The following is a 20,231-nucleotide window of genomic DNA, read 5'->3' as shown; positions in this document are numbered from 1 at the left end:
GACTGCAAACGCCTCCATGTTCTTCTTCATCCTGATTGGTTAAAGCCCTTTAATCTGCCCTGCTTCCTTCTAAAAAACAGGCAGTAAAGACACAGAGACAGAAACAGACGATCGGGACTGATCAGCGTCTAATAAATATGTTTGTTCTCCAGCTGATGTCGGGGTCTCTGCTCCTCCACCTGGTGATGAGTTCAGGTAACAAATACTGCTGGAAACAGCTGTTTTTCTGTATTTCGTGTTTCTTTTCAGAGAACCAGAAGGAGGACTATTTAGGCTGCGTCCCAATTGAACCCTTCGCCCTCGTTTTCTTCACTACCCCTAACTTTTGCGCGTTCCCGTGAAGGTAGTGCTGTCCCAATTCCTCTTTTCACCTAGGGGGAGGGGGCATAACGAGGGCGAGGGGCTGAGAATAGCCCCTACGGATCAAGGGATTTCAGATGCTGACTTCGCGAGCGAGGGGGTATGAAAATTTCCCAGAGTGCTTTTCGTCGTCATCGTCAAGGGCGGACTGAATCAATAAAAAAAACATGGCGGACATTTCTTATTTTTTTGTGAATAAATAGTTTCTGCATAAAAATGCGTTTTGATTACATTTCTAGTGACAAACCAATATTTTACTTTCATAATATTCACTCAGTGAATGTACATAATCCCTTTTTTGTCCGTTGTTCACTAAGATCGCGCCGGAGTAAAGGCTGTTATGTTACGCCGTAGGCTACGTAACCTACGCCGTAGGCTCTGCGTCGATTTGACTCGCCGACCGAAGGCAAACAGGCAGACTCGTCTCAGAGAAATAGAGAGAAATAATCCTGTGACTCGTCAGATTTGTTTTGGATGTTTATGATATAATTGTTTTCAGAAACCACAAAGTAATCCAGCTGTTATCTGGCTAATTTACACACTTTCAGATAAAGTTGCCGAAGATCACACCAGAATAAAGGGATTTATGGTTCCACGTTACACCAACGCAGAGCCTACGGTGTAGGTTACGCAACCTACGCCGTAGGCTCTGCGTCGATTTAACGCGGACCCAAGCTCCGGAGCCGGCAGACAGAAATCTCGAAATTTCGGAGCAAATTTCTTAACAGGCGTTATTTGGATAAACTGAGCCCCGGTTGCGGATCTTAAAGGTTACCTTTATACCTGGAAAAAATATTAAAACTTAATAAAGTGCCATAACAGCGCTACAGCTGAAATTAAAACAGCTTTTGGCTCTCAGCTTCCTGATCAGGGTAGGGATGAAAACGAGGGGGAGTAGGAGAAATGGGACAGGCACCTGGGCCAAGTGCCCTAGATTTCAAGTGCCCTAAAATCTCCCCCTTCTTTTTTAGGGGTTAGGGAAGAAAAGAAGGGCGAGTGGAGAAAAGAAGGGCGAGTGGAGAAAAGAAGGGCGAGTGAAGTGGAATTGGGATTGGGCCTAAGAACACAACTGGTTTCTCTGTAAATTCTAATCTGACGATCACTTCGATCTTCATGTTGTGTTTTACCCATAATTCTCTGTATTTTTTAGGCTTTGGAAATCACTCTCTGTGGACGTTGTTCACCTATATCTCAGGACCAACCCAGTTCTCAGAGTTCTCCATGGTTCTGTTGCTGGATGACATCCAGGTGGGGTACTATGACTCAGACACAGACCAACTGATAAAGGTTGGTGATGGAGGTGAGAAAGGGGCAGAGCTTGACCTGGGACAGTTCTTCTTGAATTTGCTGCGTGAGACGATGTCGGAGATGAGGGGGAGGTTGGACATAGTCAGAAGACAGCTGAACCTGACCTCTCCAGGCGTCTACGTTCAACAGAGGACGGTGGTTTGTGAGGTCCAGGAAGACGGTCAGGCAACACTTGTGATTTTCAGGGAAGGTGCGAATGGTCATGATGCCGACAGCATCCATTGTAACAAGACTCACTTCCTGTACGGCGGTGGTGATGGTTGGGATTTCCACTGGGACACCATGAAGCAGATGTACGTGCAGACTCTCTACACAAACATCGTCCGGCCCTTATGTGCCCAGACTGTGCGACACCTGCTAGAGAGCAACAAGCACCTGGTGATGCGTCGTGTTCGACCTCGACTACGCCTCCTATCACAGCCGGGGGGGGGCGGGGCCCAGATCACCTGTCTGGCCACAGACTTCTACCCTCGCCACATCAACCTGACGCTGCTGCGGGACGGTGAACCCGTGGACGAGGACCAAATTACCGTTGGCTCAGTGCTGCCCAACGGCAACGGTCTCTACCAGCTGAGCAAGACGCTGATGGTGGATGTAGAGGAGCTGCAGAGGAAGCACAAGTACACCTGTGCAGCGTCTCACCTGAGTCTGGACAACCGGCTGGATGTGAGCTGGAGGGCCGAGTCTTTCCATTCATTCAGAGTCCACGTCATCTCTGCTCCCGTCGTCCTACTGGTTGTCGTCATCCTGCTGCTGGTGCTGATGATGAAGATGAGGAAGAGGTCAGGGTCAGAGGAAGCACTTCATGAGGGATCGGAGCCAGGGGTGGAGGACCGGGACGTGACGGCTCCACTGAAGCAGTTTTCCTGCAAATAAACCCTGCGCCCAGTGCGGAATTGTGACATTGATCTCACAACGGAGACGCCAAAAAACTGATGATATAGTGGTGGAAAATGTAGCATTCGCCACTTTATTAAACCAAAGCTACTGTGTGGAGAAAATGTATCCTCGTACAGAGAGCAGAGTCTAGAGACTGATAATGTGTCCCTAAAAGATTAGCTCTGTTTTTCTGAATCTTAAGAATGAATCATCATTTATGCTTTAAAATTATTATGCTGCCTGTTTTTAACCATCATTCTGCATCGAGACGCCTGCAATAGCTTAAATAAAATCGACTGAAATATGGATCATCTCTCAAGTCTTGGTAAATTCTTGGTAAATTAGTTTCCAGTTATTCACCTTGTTTTGAAATAACATATTAAAGAGCGTTTATAGGTTTTTCCACAACATTTTGGCGGACATCGTCTGTGCAACCAGGACCAGCAGACTACTGCCAACATTACCTCGCGTGGATGTGGACCTGATGTACCGTGTCCTGAAGAAACTGGGGATTTCTGAGACAGTTTAATTTATTTAATTCTAAATTGTTTAATGACTGAGATGATGGAAGGAAGGTTGAGTAGATTTAATGACTGAGTGTTATCTTGACTGTCTGACTCTTTAAAGAGTCCAGTAAGGAGACTGTGGAGCTCTTTAAACTGGGTTTTTGAGACTTTGACCTGAGAAGTTAGTGCTTAATGTGCTGCTGTCATATTAGCTTTGGAGACATCTAAGCAATGAATTTTGCATTGAAAATTTTGCGTGTGCTATATTTTAACACATGTTTGAGCCTCGTTCCTCCTGCGACCCGGCACAGTGAGTGTATGTTAGTATGTTAGTGTCTGTGTGAATTGGTGTCCGTTGTCTAACTTGGGTTTGGGGCTCTTTGCTGTTGGGCGTGTCTGGCTGGCTCCTTGTTGGGGGGTTCTTGCGCTCCGTGCCCGTCTCCGCTTCCCCCTGCTGCCCTTGCAGCTGGGCACGCCTTTGGCTGTGGGATTCCTGGTTCCATTGGCGCGGGTGCCGGCCCGCCGGCGTTGTCTGGTCGGGGTGGCCCCGTCTCGCCAGGCAGGCTGGCCTCTCGCCGGGTGGGGGTTGTGGGCCTGGAGGGTGTGGACCTCTTGGCCCCGTGATCAGCCTTTCCCGGGTGGCTGGTGCTCGGCTGGGTCCTGGTACATCACCGTGGGTTTCCTGGCTGCCTCCTCCCGTGGTCATGGGGGCTCCGCCCGGGGCTTCCCTCTGTCACCTGCTGGGAAGGGGCAGGGCTTGCTGGCCGGGAGGTTTCCTTCCGCCCTCTTCTGGTTCTCCATGGGTCTGCTGGTGACCTGGGTTCGGGTTTACTCCTTGTCGACTTCTGGTCTCTCGGGTGGCGTGGTTGTGTCCTCTCTCCTCCACTGTAGTTCCAGTTCAGGTAAAACCTTGTTTTCACTTTGCACACACACAGTTACACAGACATACACAACTGCTCACGCACCTACAGCTTTTCCTGTGAAGCAGTCAGTGCAACAGACAAAGCACAAATATGCATGGACCAGTACTGAGTTAACTTCTCACTACAAGAGTCTACACGGTACCAAAGTTGTTCATATTCATTATCACCCCAACACTGAGATGTGAAGTGCAATGGAGTGTAACGTTTGACACAAAGTACTTGTCGGTGAGACCGCGCTCCTTGTAGCCCAAAGCAGATGCTCTGCACCTGAAACTGCCACTGGGAAGCATACAAGAGTTCTCATCATTTGCATTCAGTTTTGTTCCCTTAAGACCTTCAGGTGTCGAAATGAGTGACAAACCCAAAGCATGAATTAAATCTTGTCCCATCAGAAAAAGTGGGCAATGTTTAGAAACATAAAAGGAGTGGTCCATCTCAACGCACCACGTGACCAGTTGCAGAAACTGAATGAACAAACCGTCCACTGCTTTGGCTGCAGAGGACAATCCCCTCAACACGGAGTCTGTTGCCCCTGAATCTACTTAAAATGTTATAAAGCCAATAACACCGGTAATATTTGTGGGAGCTTATGGTAAGTGGAATATGACAATGGTGAATTCACAGTTGTAGTACCTTTTTTCATCCAGGAGAGGTCGCCAGAAAGCTTTGCAAGCAGATATTCATTGTATTATCAGTGGGGACAATGTGTGAGTCCCAGCGGAGTCTGCCAGTCCCCGCTCCTGTCTGGAGGCCTAACATTAAACAGAACATCTGAACATGACAACATTACTAAACATTTCTGCAGGGTCGCTACAATATATATGAAAAAAATCTGAGTCCCTTTAGGGCAGGGGTCACCAACCCTGGTCCTGGAGAGCACCTATCCAGCATGTTTTAGATCTTTCCCTGCTTCAGCACACCATGATACAAGGAGCTGTGTCAACAACAGAGATGTCCAGACCTTGATGACAAGTTAATGACGACCATTGATTAGAATCAGGTGTGTTCATGCAGGGAGACACCTAAAACATGCTGGATAGGGGCCCTCGAGGACCAGGGTTGGTGACCCCTGCTTTAGGGGCTCCGTAGAGTGGCCCGGCCTCATTTGTTCTATCGTCAGTCACTCTCCAGTTGTCGCGGTGGGTGACGAGGAGGTTCCCGGCCCGGCGTGTCCTGCACCGCGGCTGCAGCAGCAGCACCAGAGTCCTGACTGACGCTGTGCTTCAAACACAGAGGGACACGATCAGCGCTATTAAATTGTATGAATCTGGCTTCATTTCACCACCTCATCGCCTGCGTCGCCAGTTCCCCATATCTTCAAAATATTCGTGCGCGAGGGTCAGGGTTGGCGTAAAGATACACACATTTTTCGGTTAGTTTTTTTTTTTTTAAACCCAACGTTTGCGTAGAAGGTGGCGTGCGCATCTTTCAAGCCCTGTTTTGTGCGCAAGCAAGCTTTATAAGTGAGGCCCCATATATTTCCAACAGAGCCAAAAGTTCAAAGCCAAAAATGGTGCTTACATGTCTTTTTCTTACAGAATTGTTGTGTGGTAAAACAAAAAAAGATGAATCCAATCGATCTAAAAGGTTTTTTGTCTCAGATTTATTATATTTCACCACCTAAAATACAAAAAAAAAAAAAACAGCAAGCATGAGTGTCTTACGCCTCCCAAAAAGTTGTTTTATTTTTAATAGCTACATAAATGAAACATTTTTCATGAAACCTGACGTGTTTTTAAAGCAACACATTCTCTTAAAGCCACATATACTCTTCAGCAGTGAGAGGGACTTGTTAGCACAATTGTATTATCAACTTCTCACTTTAAAACACAAGCATCTATCTTTTAAACAATGTAATGCCATAATTAAATCAATGATCAAAAGTATTACAGAAGTTTACATCAATCTGTGCACCCACCTTTTTCAAGCTTAAAACCGACTTGTCCACTTATGAAATAGCTCATATCTACTTATATTATAAACAATAAAGATGCAGCAATGTTACGGTAAATGTAAAGTGAGCAAGCCAAAGCAAAGGAAGGCTGCAGATGGTCATACAGTCATCAGCAAGTCCTTGGAATAAAATCTCAGATTCAGATGCTTTGCATTCAGTTTTTCAACAGAGTCTGTTCCCTTCAGTCTTCCTTGGTCTCACACGGTTGCTTTGTTGCTCTACATGTACTGGGAATCCATGATGTCCAGATACTTGGCATCGATCACTCTGGGAAGCAAGCTGGTCCTGAGGTGAAACACATAAACAATCACATGTACTATGGAAATTGCCTCTTCATGTGTTAAAGCAAGACCACAAAACCTTTTCACCTTACAACCTCAAAATCCTTAATGTTTCATTTATTTATATTGGGGTGAAGGATTGCTGAAGAGGTTCAAACATAAAGAAGTATAAAACAAATATAGCTTTTGGTCTAATGATTGATTTAAATGCAACACATAAATTAAATTGTTTTGCGTATTTTGATGAAATGCAAGGCAGTTTTCTTATTCTTTCCCTTTTATTTGAAGAGCAGAATCTTCAAGAAACCTCCGTCTTTTGAAAATGTAAAGAACAAACAGGATTGTCTCACCTGATCGGGACCAGCAGGATCATCAGAAGGGGGAAAACCATCTTCATGTAGGGCAGGGGATACATCCCAAACGCACACAGGATGATCAGCTGGATCATCTGCAGCGCAGTGAAGCAGTGCACCTTCCTCTGCGGCACGCGGCGAATGTAGTGGGTGGGGGGATAAGAGGTCTGGACAGACAAGAGCAAGTAGAGTAAACACAAAGAAACCTAGACCTTTTGTCACAGTTGCGACAAATTCACATGTAGTTAAAAAAAAAAAAGAGAGACTTCTTGTGTCTCAGAGTAAAGTTGAAGAAGCTTTTCCTGTTTTAAGGTCAGTTAGGGTTCCCATTTTTCTTTCTTAATATTAGGATAATGAGAGAATTTTTAATTACATCACTTCAAGTTGTTAAAGACCACAGTCAGCTTAACTTTAGACTCTGAAGAATCGCACATGAAGATGTTTTCTTATTAGAAGCTTTTTAATAAACTAAATGGTGTTATTTGAGTTAATTGGAAGCACAGCTGTGGATGTGTTTTAAAGCACACCTTCAAAGGAAAGCTCCTCATTGCATAACGTAATAGGAAAAACAATTAAATCAGCCAATACATCAGGGGGAAAAAACCTCTTCACAAGAATGTTACATCCTTCGGTACATATTACAAATGCCTCCAAAATTTGTCTACTGAAAAAAGTCAGACAGCATTGGAGAACCGAGCTGCTCAGGAAAGAGATGGTTTCCGTGACTTGGAGATTAATGTGCTTTGGTGTGAAATGTTCAAATGAACCCCAGAACAACAGCAAATGATGTTGTGAAGGTGTTGGCTCAAACCAAGAGTGTGATTAACCACAGTAAAACACCAACACAGACTGAGTGAAAGGAAGGCACTGCTCCAAAACCACCATTGAAAAAGCCAGATTATAGTTTGTGGTTGAACATGGAGACAATTAATCTCCCGGAGTCTGAAAAGAGTAAAACCTGACTGATCATACTGATCACTCGGCCCTCAAAATGTCTTCCAAGCGGTGAAGTATGGGAGTGTCAGTATCATGCTCACAGCCTCACGGTCCACATGTCAAAGTGTCCTTTTGAACCCCACATTGTCTCTGATACGTCATAAGTGTTTTATTTATAATGGAAAAAAGCACTACATAGATTCAATAGATATAGCCTGTGTAGGTCTCAGTCGACTAACGCTGCGTCCGAAATTGCATACTTCCACCCTAATGAGTATGCAAAATGAGTGTGCGAGATTTTTTAATGCGTCCGACACATTAGAACGTACTCAATAGTATGCTCTATCCATACTCATTCCGGAGAAATTTTTTAGTGTGGATTGATGGACACTAGCCGAGCAGAAACTTCCCACAATGCAATGCAGCGGCGTTTGGTTGCTAAGTGATACGTATATGTTATGAGTATAATATTAAGTATAATAATATTATTATATAATATTAATATTATAATATTCGTATTTAAGAATATTATATAATGTCATATTGTTTCGACCAGAATAAACGGGAAAGAGCAGAGCGGAGCGCTGTTACGCTGCTGTGACAAGTTACCATGGTAACAACTCCCCCCCACCCCCTCCCTATGGCAGGAATTGCCGTGAGCGCTCTTAATAGTACGTCCGAATTAATGCAAACTACTGATATTTACTCAAAAGTGTGCCGAATTTAAGTATACTTTTTAGTATGGCATTTCGGATGCACCGTAAGAGTGTGCCACTTGAAGTGAATATGAAAGAAGGAATGTGTTTGTGGTACAAAAGCACTTTGTTCAAGAAAGGTGGACATGGCATTCTTTTTGATGTTTTTGGAGTCATCTAAAGTATTGAAACCATGAATTCTTATTTTGCCTGAGGATACAGACTATTTTCCAGCTTTAGCTGAATTGCTTTTGCCCCAAACAGAGACATTAGTGTCTGATCTTTTCTGTGGAGGTTCTTCCAGTCGTCAACTCTTATACTCTGAATCTAAGTCTGGCTGGCTTCTGAATGTGAGACTGGATTTCTGCATTTGTCATTGACTGCGTTTACATGCACTCAATAACCCTTTTAAAACCCGAATATTGGCAATAACCCGAATTTGCATGGCCATGTAAACGCCAATAACCCCTTTGAATAACCCAAATTTGCTCATATTCTGGTTTTTAAAAACCCGAATATGACCCCTCGGTTACTCCTTTTAAAACCAGAATATTCAGTCATATAAACCCCAAACGGAATATCCCCATCAAACGGAACATGAATTTGTTTCCTGCGCATGCTCTGTTCGCAAGGAATCCTGGTCTTTTGAGTCCAGGAAGTTCTTCTAAACACGGGGAAACGCAAGACCACGCCACACTTTTGGAGTGAGGAGGAGACTAATCACTTCATAAATGTAATGAAGGATATGAACATTTCTGCATTTGTAGACGGTAGAAAGTACCGGGATAGTGAGATTTACAAGAAGGTGAGCGAAAAATTGCGCGAAGCAGCATTTGTTTTGAATTTGGATACAGGAAGAAGCGGAAATGACGCTAATTGCGTCATCACGTTCTTCGCGCGTCGCTGGTTTGATCGGGATATCCCGAATGATTAATTACCATGTATACAGGGATAACCCTGTTTGCTCACGCATGTAAACGGAATATTCCAAATGTTTCAGTAACCGGAATATTAGTAATAACCTGAATTTTGACTGCATGTAAACGTAGTCACTGTTGAAAATGTGAGTAATCTCTCAAACTTTTGTTAGGGTCAAAGCTTGGTTTGAGGGTCTGGCCAAATAAACTAACCGTAGCCTTGCTGCTCACCTGTTCCTTCAGTAGCAGGGTCATGCGGTCCACCATCTGATTTCCATCAAGTGAAGTGGCTGCGACGTAGAGGAAGAGGCCGTAGAGGACGGGCTTAGGGATCCACTGCAGAGGGATGGGTAACATGAAAGCTGACACGCCGATCAGGATGTTAGCCGCCAGTGCGGTCAGTCTCGTCTCCTTCACACTGACAATCCTGCAAATATACACAGGGAGGGGAAAGTACTTAAAATACTGTATTTGATTAATGATTTTCTTGTCTAATTCAAAAATGTTCAGTATAAGCACATACTGCAGGTTATTTACCACATAAAGTGTCTCCTAGATTTAGCATGTAGGATTCACTGGCATTTATTAAACATGTTGCCTCAAAAATATTAATATTAAAAAAGGTTATGTGGTCTAATGAGTCCAGATTTACCCAGTTCCCGACTGACAGGTGCATGAAGGTAATAAAGCAATGGATGAACAAACTACTGTGCAAAGCTGTGGGGGCGGTATTATGATTTGGGGAATATCACTGACTTCCTGAAAACAGGGAATGTTTATGAGTCAGGTTTCAGGTTTTCACATCAGCAGGGGCCTCATTTAAAATGGACTGCGTAGGAGTCATACTAAAAGTGCACGTACGCTCAAAAGCCGAAAATGGCGGGCGCAAAAAAAAATCCGGATCTATAAAACCGCGTGCACGCAGACTTCCACGTAGGTTCTCTTTATAAATCACAGTCCAGCTGGAAGGCTGCGCACGTGAATCCGCCTGGTATCCCGCCCCCTACACGCCCACTTTCTACCGAAAATGGAATCATTTTGCATATGAATGAGCCTGCTGAGCATGCGCAGTGGCTTCCTGCAACCTGTTTGGCTTCAGAATGAATGAATGAACGTGTCGAGCCACCGTGCCACTGAATTTCACTGAGATCTGAGATCTAGATGTTGTTGATGAGGAGGAGGACAGGAAAACAACATTATTTTGTGGTCACAGTAAAAGTAGAAAAATAAATAGTATAAAATAAAGCGAGTGAGTGGCAGCACGCCGTTGCTGCGCGGAACGCCGTGAGTTCCCCGGTGCAACAGGGGGACACACGTCCCCCCGTCTTTTCAAAATCATGTTTATTTTCCCCTTACTTTTTACAGTTTAAAAACTAACGGTAGGCTCAGCCTTAAATTGCAAATTATCAAGACACTGTATGAAAGCGATACGAGAACGGCCCCGCAGCCCCGCTTCGGCCCCGCAGCCCTGCTTCACCCCCCCGCTCCTCCTCCTCCTCTCCCGTCTCCCCTCAGAGCGGCTCAGGCGGGTTTATGGTTCTGCGTCACCAACGCAGAGCCTACGGCGAAGGTGCGCGTCGCCGCGTACCTTACGCCGTAGGCTCTGCGTCGTTTTAACGCGGGGCCATAATTTAGGCACCATACACCCGCACGTAAAGGTTTCACGCGCCCGTAAAACTCATATGAAAACAAATCTGAGTTCCTTTAGGGAAGAAATGAGGGGCTCCGTGGGGCTCCCTAAACGCACCCCCTCATTTCTTCTGTCCTAAAGCGGTGAAGGAGGTTCCCGGCGTGTCCTGCACCGCGGCTGCAGCTCCAGCAGCACCAGAGTCCTGACTGACAGCTTCACACACAGAGGAACACGATCAGCGCTATATTATTTTATTTTATTATTTTATTATTTTAAGTCTGATATATTTTGTGATATGTGATGACATTATTAAGAGTATGACATGAATCTGGCTTCATTTCACCACCTCAAACCCTGCGTCGCCAGTTCTCCGTGTCTTAAGTAAATTCTTACGGGAGGGTCCTAGTTGCCGTAAAGATAAGCAGATTTTTCGGTTAGTTTTTTCTTTTTAGATCCGAGGATTTGCGTAGATGGCGGCTTCCGCAACTTTCAGGCGCTTTTTCTGCGCAAGCAAGCTTTATAGATGAGGCCCCCGGTCTTTTATCATTTTCATACATGGACCACTGCAGAGTACAGATCTTAACCTCAATGAAAGAAAATCTTTGGTTTGTGGGACCTCTCATGAACAGAAGATATTGGATAAGTTCATAAAACAATTAAATTACAAATGTGTGTCATGATCTAAATGGTCATCCCAAGTCCTCTCAGCCTCGTCTCGTGGCAAAATGTCATACCACAAAGTGAAAATTATACAACATATCTTTTCTTTCACAAGAATCGCTTTCAAAGTCATGTCCTTAAGTGTAAATATGCCCACAGGATGGTCAGTCTTTTTTGTTGGAAACATGTTTTTGTAATCTCAGTAAACTAGAAAAAAAAAGGGGAGATAAAAGGAATGTTTCACTAGTTAGTACACTTTGTGCGAGTACGCATTTTATTACAAGCAATTATGTTTTAGGGGCAAAATTTAACTAAATAGAGTAAAAGCCGTGGTTATTTTTAAAGCAAACAAAGACTATCTATCTATGTATGTATGCATATATATATATACATACAGAGCCGCCTGGGAGATTTGCGAGGCCCTGTGCGAAATGGATGGGGGGGGCCTTCGAAATTTTTTGGGGCTTTTCGGGTGGGATCGGTTGTCTATATGCGCAATTTTAACTCTCCAATTAGCAAAATACTGGATACCTTCCCCTGCCTCATCATCATCTCTTGCCTCGGCGCGGGGCCCCACGGCTGCTTGAGACCCGGTCGGATCAGTGATTTTTGTAACAAATTTATCAAACGAGCCTTTTAGAGGCATTAAACTCTTCCATTTTCTTTAGTTTTTTCTTTTTTCATCCCCTGATGGAAATGTCCTGAATCTGTGTCGTTCTCTCGACATTGTGTGACAGTTTGTTCCACACTCTACCCGTCTGGATCAGAGCAGCTTGTGTTAACGCGCTTGGTCTGATCAGTTGTGTTGAACAACAGACACGCGCATCAACAGACACGTACACATTTAGGTCTGTAATGGAACGTGACTGTTGATATTTATAAGGGAAAAAACGAAAAAAAACGAAGAAAAAAAAAAAACGGCTCATAGCGCGAGGCCCCTTGGGGCGCGAGGCCCCTTGCGGTCGCACGGTTCGCACACCCCTTGCGGCGGCCCTGTATGTATATATATATATATATATATATATATATATATATATATATATATATATATACATATACATACATACATACATACATACATACACACACACATACATACATACATACATACATACATACACACACACATACATACATACATACATACACACACACATACATACATACATACATACATACATACATACATACACTCACACACACACATACATGAAAAAATAAATAAATAAATGCCCTTACACCAAATAAATGAAAAAAGAAAACAGGCATTTCACACAGGTACTGTATAAAGGCTGTGACACCAGGCTATAGTTTGGCCTGCAAGGTTATCTGACAAGCTGAGTTGTCAAAGATGAATAGATCAAGATAAAGTGGATTACCAAAATATTTAGTGGCAACAACTCCATAAGAATTTGACCACATCTACTGCTAAAGATCATTTCATCAGAAAAGTATGGTAAACTTGGCTTTTTGGAGAAGGCTTAACTGTTGGTCCTGCCGCTGGATGCCCAGCTTGGGGGAGGTTTGATTGCTGGCTTTTTGTTTTAACTTTACTCACGTTGAGTAGAGGTGTCCGTTCTCTACGTGCTGTTCTACTTTGGCGAGCTGACGGGCGTGCAGGGAAGAATGTGGGAAGGCAGCGTGCATCCATGGCAACCCCAGACAGGACATGAGGATGTTGATGAAGCCCGTCAACATTAAATCCCAGTGGAACGCTGTGCCTTTTAACAACCTGCACACACACACAAACACACACGTTAAGGGCTTTGTCAATGCAGAAGCAGAGATACTTCTGTTCTCATTCAGGAACTAGAACTGAACCTTGTTTTGCCAAGACAAGAAGCACAAAGGTATAAAATGACTTCTGTTCCACACAGCTGGAGGTCTTACTTGTGTTCTGGTACATGTGTGAGTGAGATGACGATGTTCTGATCGATGAAGATGAGCAGCGCAAGGAGAAAACCCAGCCCGACTGCACTCAGTGCATTCATTCCAGTCAGCTTTTCAAATGGAGGATACTTGAAGATTGGCCCATCGTGGACATTAAAAACAGGCACTAACGGGTACAAAAGGTTTATAGTGAAAATATGACACATGTTTCCAAAGCACAAAAAGGTAAACAGAAAAAAACTATGACCATAATGCGGAATAAAATAGATCTCTGAACAACAAACGCTGCTGTTTTTCCCCGTGGAAAAACGTGCTGCTGTGTGGGTAGCAATGTGGGGATGTGCGTGAAAATGACCTTATGTGTGTTTTTAACCATGAGTGGCAGTTTCTATATGTTGGTGTTGATTTTATTATCTAAAGCACTTTGCACTACTTAGTATGAAAATTGCTATATAAATAAAGTTTGGTCTGATTTGATTTGAGATTAAAATTCCTGTTTTTGGCATGCAGTGGAAACTGGGTGTAAATTAGGGCCAGAGAAATTATTGCATCCAACACTGCCGGCATGATTCTGCTAGTGTCGGCTGCGAAATGCCGCATATGACTCCAATCTCTCTCTGAAATGTTCCGGTGGACAAACAGAGCTGGATGTGACTGGGATGGATTTGGTGCGTTTTGTTTGAAATTAAAATTCCTGTTTTTGGCATGCATTACAAGCCACCGAAATGCTGAATCAGAGAAAAGGTATAAGGTTTGGATTAAATATTAATGCAAGGCAAGGCACGTTTATTTGTATAGCACAAGTCAAAAACAAGGTGATTCAAAGTGCTTTACAGAGACATTAAAACATTAAAGGTAATTTTCATTTGAAAGATCTGTACTCACGCTGTATGTCAATGAACAGGTAGGAGCCAATGAAGGAACAGATGACCACAGAGATGGGCAGAGCGCAGTCAGACACCACCTCTCTTACTTTATCATTCAGATATGGGCTGTAGGAAAAACATAAAATACATGTTTCAAAAGGCAACTTTACAGTGCCAATTGAGCAGAATATGCCTCTGCTTTGTGCTACATCACACACTGGTGGAAGAGATATGGAAAAGCAAAATAATTTAAGGAATTTTAAAATCTTTTTGCAACCATGTCAGACAAAAATCAATACCAACCAATAATGACAGAAGTATGAAGAAAACAATTGTCAGTGTGTGTGTATTTTAAACCCTATGATATAATCCTTTCCAAGTATTTGAATCAAATATAACATTTTACCACATTAAATCACATTTATATACACAGTAGCTTCTCAAAAGTTGTAGCTTTGTATTATAAAAATCCACCGTGGAAGGAGTGAATGAAAGTATGAATGTCACTGCACCGATCCATATAACACAGTACAAATTTCTCTTCAAAATGAAGGAACAACATTTTAGCTCTTCTAAATGAGGGACGATTCAGCATCCATAGTCATTTGTTTTCTAAAAATTGTTTAGAGATGAAAACTGGTGGTCAAAAAAGGGGAAATGACAGATTAAGTGGACTTTTTCAAACAACAAGCATGTTCCATAAAAATAAATTGTCAGCCCATGTTCAACCCTCTTGAGTCCCAGGCAAAATCTAGAGAGGAAAAACAAGACAAAATGGAAATACAGGCAGATGTGATAAAGGAAAAGAAAAATTGGGAAAATTGGATGGATGAAATTGAATAAAGAGAAGAAATATAAAACATTCACCACCATCCTGATATGAAGAAGGAAAGACTGAAATTTTATAGCATGTGCTTATATTTGATAGCAACAGCTGATACAATATTGCCTCATTGTTTACACGTCAGCCTTATCTTATGCAAACTGCAAGACATATTGCTGTGTATTTAGGTTACTTGGCAATTATGATTTCAAAGAGTGTTTTAATGTGATGTTTACACTGATTAAGGACACTGCAAAGACTGAGCTTCTCTTTCAGATAGACTTCATTCTGGATACGTTCCTACATGTTTCCAATGACATCTTTCTTGATACATCTGACAAGTTTAAGCACTTAAGTCTGTCTTTGGGGTTATTTGATCAAATGTTACTGCTTAAATTCTTCCTGACGGACCCATTGAAAGATAGGCCTAGTCAAGTAATAACAAAGTACAGTTTGTTTAATATATTTTCATAGATGGAGTTTGATGCAAGATGACGTCAAAGAGATTTGGTGTCGGAGTTACTACTTAGTTGCTGAGATAATTTAAACATGAGCTAGTAAGTGAAGAAGGTGTACCTCCTCTTGACGAGGTAGAGGGCGTAACCCAGCCACAAAGTCCCCAACATGAGCAGCAGACACAGGATGGGCCGTTCTCTTGTGCAAATCACCAACGATTCGGGCAGGAAGACTAGTATTTGCTGTTCAGCATGTGCAAGCTGCGACATGTTCCCATCTTGATGCTCGGGCGCGATTGTCGTCTGGTTGTGAGCCTTCTGTAGAATGTCAGTAATCTCCTGGAGCACCACTGTGCTGTTTGTGGTCGCCAGTATGGGCCCATGGTAAAAGTGCTCAAAAACTGTAAGACAGATGGAAGAAGAAAGGGGTGACTCAAAGCAGAAGTGGGGGGTTTGCTATACCTCAATATTTCTACTGTCTTTTAACATCAAGCAGACAGCAAACAATCTGAATAATCAAAATAGATTTTCTTGTTGTGATAGGCGTTTGTAGGAAATAGTGAAGACCACTACACACAGAAAGCAATTGCATTTTAGCTTTACTTTTCTTTAAAGGCTCCTTTATGGTCAGTTTGTCTTTGTTTGACTCACTTTTGACAGTGCCTTTCACTGCATCCCCTACAAATGCTATCGAGATGAATAACGCAATGACTTCTTCTGTTGAGCTGGAAGATAAGGAAAATAAAAAGATGGTGTGAACTCACATGTTTTATCAAAACTGTGTTTTTCATGCACACAGACACATAACAGCCCGCTCAAGACAAAACCATTGCTGAGTCAGAATTCATGTAAAGCAGTTCTCATCTTTGGCTTTTCCTTCAGTGCATAGTCAAATGGGTCAGTGTTGAGTTAAATGTATGTATGTAAGAAGTCTGTGTAACAGGGAGTATTGTTGCGTATTCACCGTTTGAAGAGTTTCATCAGCAGGCTGACGTTGAATAAGCCTCCAAGGATGAGGAACAAACTGTTCCATAAACCGATGCAGGCATAAAAAGCATCAAAGTCGAGGCCGTAGTCATCACAGATCCCCCTGATAACTATAGATTATAGATGCAAAATATACAGTCAGCAGCAATTTCTTATCAAAGTTAACAAAAGTGGAGATGTCCGGCCATAATGAACGTACTTTTGGCAAAAAACCATACGTCAAATCAGAATAAAACATCATAAACCAACTTTCAAGCACAATGGTGGAAGGATAATAATTTGGTGATGCTTTGCAGCAACAGGAGTTGATGAGGAACAATATATAGGAACTAGTATAATAAAGGATTTTAAAGTACCGTATATTCGCGACCATTAGGCGCATATAAACGTCTTATTATTATTTTTCAAAATGTGCGGCGCGCCCAATAGCACAAGATTATTTTAATATTTTGTGAAAAAAAGGGGTGATTGTGTACATGTGTCTTATAGCCTCTTTAGAAAAACACAACAGTTCAATATGGTTAATTGGCAATGAAATGTCTGCCACTGGTTGAAAAGCATGTGAAGTGCTGCATGTCCCTTATTTATTTGTTTCTTTAAAGGCTTATAGCTTTGGCAATACTTAAGTCCATGACAAATAGCCTCAAGGGGACCATATTCTATTCTACGATGTCAACCAGAAATCAACCATTTGAAGACATTGCCATCATTTTACAAGAAATTAGATAATGGGATTCACATGGTTTCTAATGCAGTGTTTCAGGTCTGGTCTTTGCTAAATTAATGATAGCAAGATGTATCTGGTGTTGTATTTAATATAATTTCAAAAGTAAAAAAAAAAAAATCAACATCTTGATATACTGTATGTTACACAGATCTTATAATTGAAATAGTGTGTACTTTCTTTATCAAATGGCAGTTGAACCTCCGGTGGTAAGAGGTACAGTTTGGTTTTTGCACGAAAAACCTTTGACAAATCCATAGAAAGTGGTTGCAATATGATTTGTTTTAAAGATGTCATTATTATTATTATAACTTTCCTATAAATAATCGGCAGATAAAGGAAAAAGCTTCCCCCCTCTCCCCAAGTTGCACACAATACCCACCACTTATGAAAATGGCCAGCGGTGCCGTGGTCAGAGGAATGACGAGCGGTGAGCCAGCAAACAGAGCGTAGATCACTCCTCCAATGCTCTGGCCAACTATTGTTTTCTGAACATCTATCAATACAAAATAAACATTGGTTTAGTTGTCTGTGTCCCTTAATGAACTCTGCATGCATCAAACTTTTTCTTCTAGGACACAACGTATAAAAGGGAAAGTGAATACCTATTTCTCCTCTTGTACTTTCATCGTTCAGTGAACCAAAGGCGATGGCAGGAAGTAGGATAGCAATGTACAGGAAGATGGCAGTGGTGGTGTACTTCAGCAGACTGCGGTCCTTCCCCGTTATGCCTAGATGAATTATTAAAAGGGTTATCAAAGATATAAACATTTTTATCAGATGTACAAATGTGATATTCACAAGACATTATGAATACCATCTGTGAAATCTGATGGGTAAAGGGGTAGTCTGCGACGGAGATCATTGTAAACCCCTTTACCAGCTTTGAAGAACTCTTTAAACTGTGAAAACATGAGACAAAGTTTGAAGATGAGACAAGTAGTCTTAACTTTAGTGTTAAGACAAGCAGGATATTATAGTTTTAGTTTTTCCTGACTTTCCATTCAAATTTTCATAAAAATGGAATAATAGAAGAACAACATCATATCAGAGCATGTAATTCAATAAACGGAGTGACCATTTGCACCAGGGTACAAATAGCAAGCCCCCATCAGCTAAGCTATTCACACCCTGTTGACATATGGAAACAAATGCGTTGCCCATGCACATGTGCACCAACGTGTCTGCAACAGAAGGCGCTTTTTCACTTGCCCATGCGCATGTGCACAGCTCTAAAATTGGAACCAAGTCAAACAATAGAGCCAGGCAAACGTCTGCTCTCACACTTTTGTATGAACAATTTTTGCTCTTATGTCATTGTAAGATAATTTGAAGAGATTAAATAAAGTTTATCAAAAGTGGTGTGAATACCTGTCAATCACTGTTGAGCTGATGGATTTTTTTTTTTTTTTTATATACATTTTTAATGTTTAATTTTTTTTCCTAATAATGCATGAGTGCAAATAATGATATTGGTAGCAGGGTGTAAATAGCCTAAGCCTTCAATAAATCAGGTATCCCAACCTGATCTCCCAACAGAACGTGTAATATCTAAAGTGGTCTGCTGCAACAAATGTTGTAGTTTCAAAATAATGGTTCAAAAATTGTACAATGTTGTCTTGACCATTACTCCCTTACAAAGGTGGTGACGCAGCTAACATGTTGCTAAAAACTACGACTGTCTCCAAAATCACTGCCTATAAACTATAAAGGGCACTAAATGGTGTGGTCACCATTTTGTAGTCATATCCCAATATGTGGTGAGAATAGTTATACTTTTACGTGATGCTGTCAATGTATCCCACAGTGCATTGTGAATAGTCGTGTGAGACGACTGCAGAGAACAGTGACACTGATTGGATGTTGCAGAGACGTGTCAACAAAGACAACCTATAAACAATTGTCTTACATTATAAAATATTTAAAAAACATATTGTGTGCTAGAATATAACCTATATAATCATGGATTTGTAGTGAAATTGTCTGTTTTATTATAAAAAATATTAAATATTATATTATAATTGCTGATTTTTTAATTTTTACTGCACCATATCCGGCTTAAAGAAACGTGTGTACGTATGGGCCGAAGAATGCGTCAGGTGCTGCATTCTCACCGCACATTCCTCCATGAACCCGCTTATCTGTTAGAAAAAGATGAACGCGTGGTGTTTGTGGGTGTGCGGCGTTTATGCATCTCGCCCCTGGTGCAACCACAACCTGTTGTTAACTGCAGTCTTTTAAAACCCAAACACATGCGTTCCCTCTCATCTTATCTGGGTGTTCCCTCTTCTCCAACCTCCTGCTGTAAACACATATTTCCTTTTAATTCAAAAACATAGTGAAGTACTTTATTGTTACAAGCGACTGCACACATTCAGCTGTCAGCTCCAAAGGAAGGTTGGCAACTTTTTTCTGCACGTTTTTGCCAGCTGCTTCTCATTGCTCCGGCCTGGATTATAGAGTGTAGAAAGAGGATATTTAGATAATTTGGCTCAACTTTACTGCACCACATCTTTATATGCCTGGGTAGAATCAAAAACATGAGGGTGGTCTCCACATCTGGAGAGCTCCGTCAGTCAGTAGAGTAAATTCTGTTTATATAATGAATATGCTCTGTGAAATAGATTGGCAAAGTTTGCATCAACCAAGGAAATCTAAAGCAATGAAAGACAGGGCCAATTTTTGTATCAGTTAAGTGTGAGATGCTACAACACCGAACTGCCTGATTTATTTGTTCTTGTCTATTATTTCATACCTGAAGTGGTTTTCCTCTGCGTGGATCTGAGTCCTCCACTTCCTCCACGACCGGCTTCTCGTGGACTACAGAGAGTTGGTGGCGCTGGCAGACCAGCTCCTGCTTGAACTCTTCCTGGCTCTGGGCCTCCAAAAGCTTCTGTCTGAAGGAAATGTCTGAGAACATTGTTGCAAAGGTTCTACCGAGTTCAACGGCTGTTTTGGTGCTTTTCTGAAAGACATCAGAGAGAACAAAATTAAACAAAACAAAATACTAGTTCCTATTATGGTCCAAGTTCATTTTTGATTAATTAAAAACTTACATATTTTTCTCCTTTTTGGCCATCTACT

At 42.1% G+C, this 20,231-nt stretch overlaps 2 protein-coding genes across 3 annotated transcripts in view; one reads left to right on the top strand and one right to left on the bottom strand.

Moving 5' to 3' along the window:
- The first annotated feature begins 92 nt into the window (after window positions 1–92).
- On the top strand, window positions 93–2,838 carry LOC133447504 (hereditary hemochromatosis protein homolog). Its single transcript, XM_061726198.1, has 2 exons — window positions 93–195; window positions 1,511–2,838. Exons 1-2 carry the CDS (start codon window positions 138–140, stop codon window positions 2,542–2,544), a joined length of 1,092 nt encoding a protein of 363 aa, XP_061582182.1. The 5' UTR covers window positions 93–137; the 3' UTR covers window positions 2,545–2,838.
- A 2,724-nt stretch (window positions 2,839–5,562) lies between these two features.
- The window catches only part of LOC133446816 (solute carrier family 4 member 11-like), a 40,934-nt gene continuing 26,265 nt past the window's right edge, over window positions 5,563–20,231 (bottom strand). For both annotated transcript variants that reach the window (XM_061724926.1, XM_061724927.1), the window contains exons 8-20: window positions 19,903–20,112; window positions 17,965–18,049; window positions 17,753–17,878; window positions 17,530–17,643; window positions 16,401–16,533; window positions 16,088–16,161; window positions 15,558–15,837; window positions 14,178–14,284; window positions 13,293–13,458; window positions 12,961–13,134; window positions 9,344–9,539; window positions 6,562–6,731; window positions 5,563–6,215 (exon numbers count right to left, since the gene is read on the bottom strand). In XM_061724926.1, coding sequence (XP_061580910.1) covers window positions 6,149–6,215; window positions 6,562–6,731; window positions 9,344–9,539; window positions 12,961–13,134; window positions 13,293–13,458; window positions 14,178–14,284; window positions 15,558–15,837; window positions 16,088–16,161; window positions 16,401–16,533; window positions 17,530–17,643; window positions 17,753–17,878; window positions 17,965–18,049; window positions 19,903–20,112 — 1,902 coding nt within the window. In that variant the 3' untranslated portion in view covers window positions 5,563–6,148. The remainder of the gene's footprint in view (window positions 6,216–6,561; window positions 6,732–9,343; window positions 9,540–12,960; window positions 13,135–13,292; window positions 13,459–14,177; window positions 14,285–15,557; window positions 15,838–16,087; window positions 16,162–16,400; window positions 16,534–17,529; window positions 17,644–17,752; window positions 17,879–17,964; window positions 18,050–19,902; window positions 20,113–20,231) is intronic.

Source organism: Cololabis saira, chromosome 7, assembly GCF_033807715.1.
Source record: "Cololabis saira isolate AMF1-May2022 chromosome 7, fColSai1.1, whole genome shotgun sequence".
Classification (NCBI taxonomy): Eukaryota; Metazoa; Chordata; class Actinopteri; order Beloniformes; family Belonidae; genus Cololabis; species Cololabis saira.
This window is presented reverse-complemented; position numbering and strand designations above follow the sequence as displayed.

Coding starts and splice junctions, on each gene's coding strand:
- LOC133447504 (XM_061726198.1), top strand. CDS start 138: ATGTTTGTTCTCCAGCTGATGTCGGGGTCTCTGCTCCTCCACCTGGTG. Junction 196..1,510: donor CCACCTGGTGATGAGTTCAG/GTAACAAATACT, acceptor TGTATTTTTTAG/GCTTTGGAAATCACTCTCTG.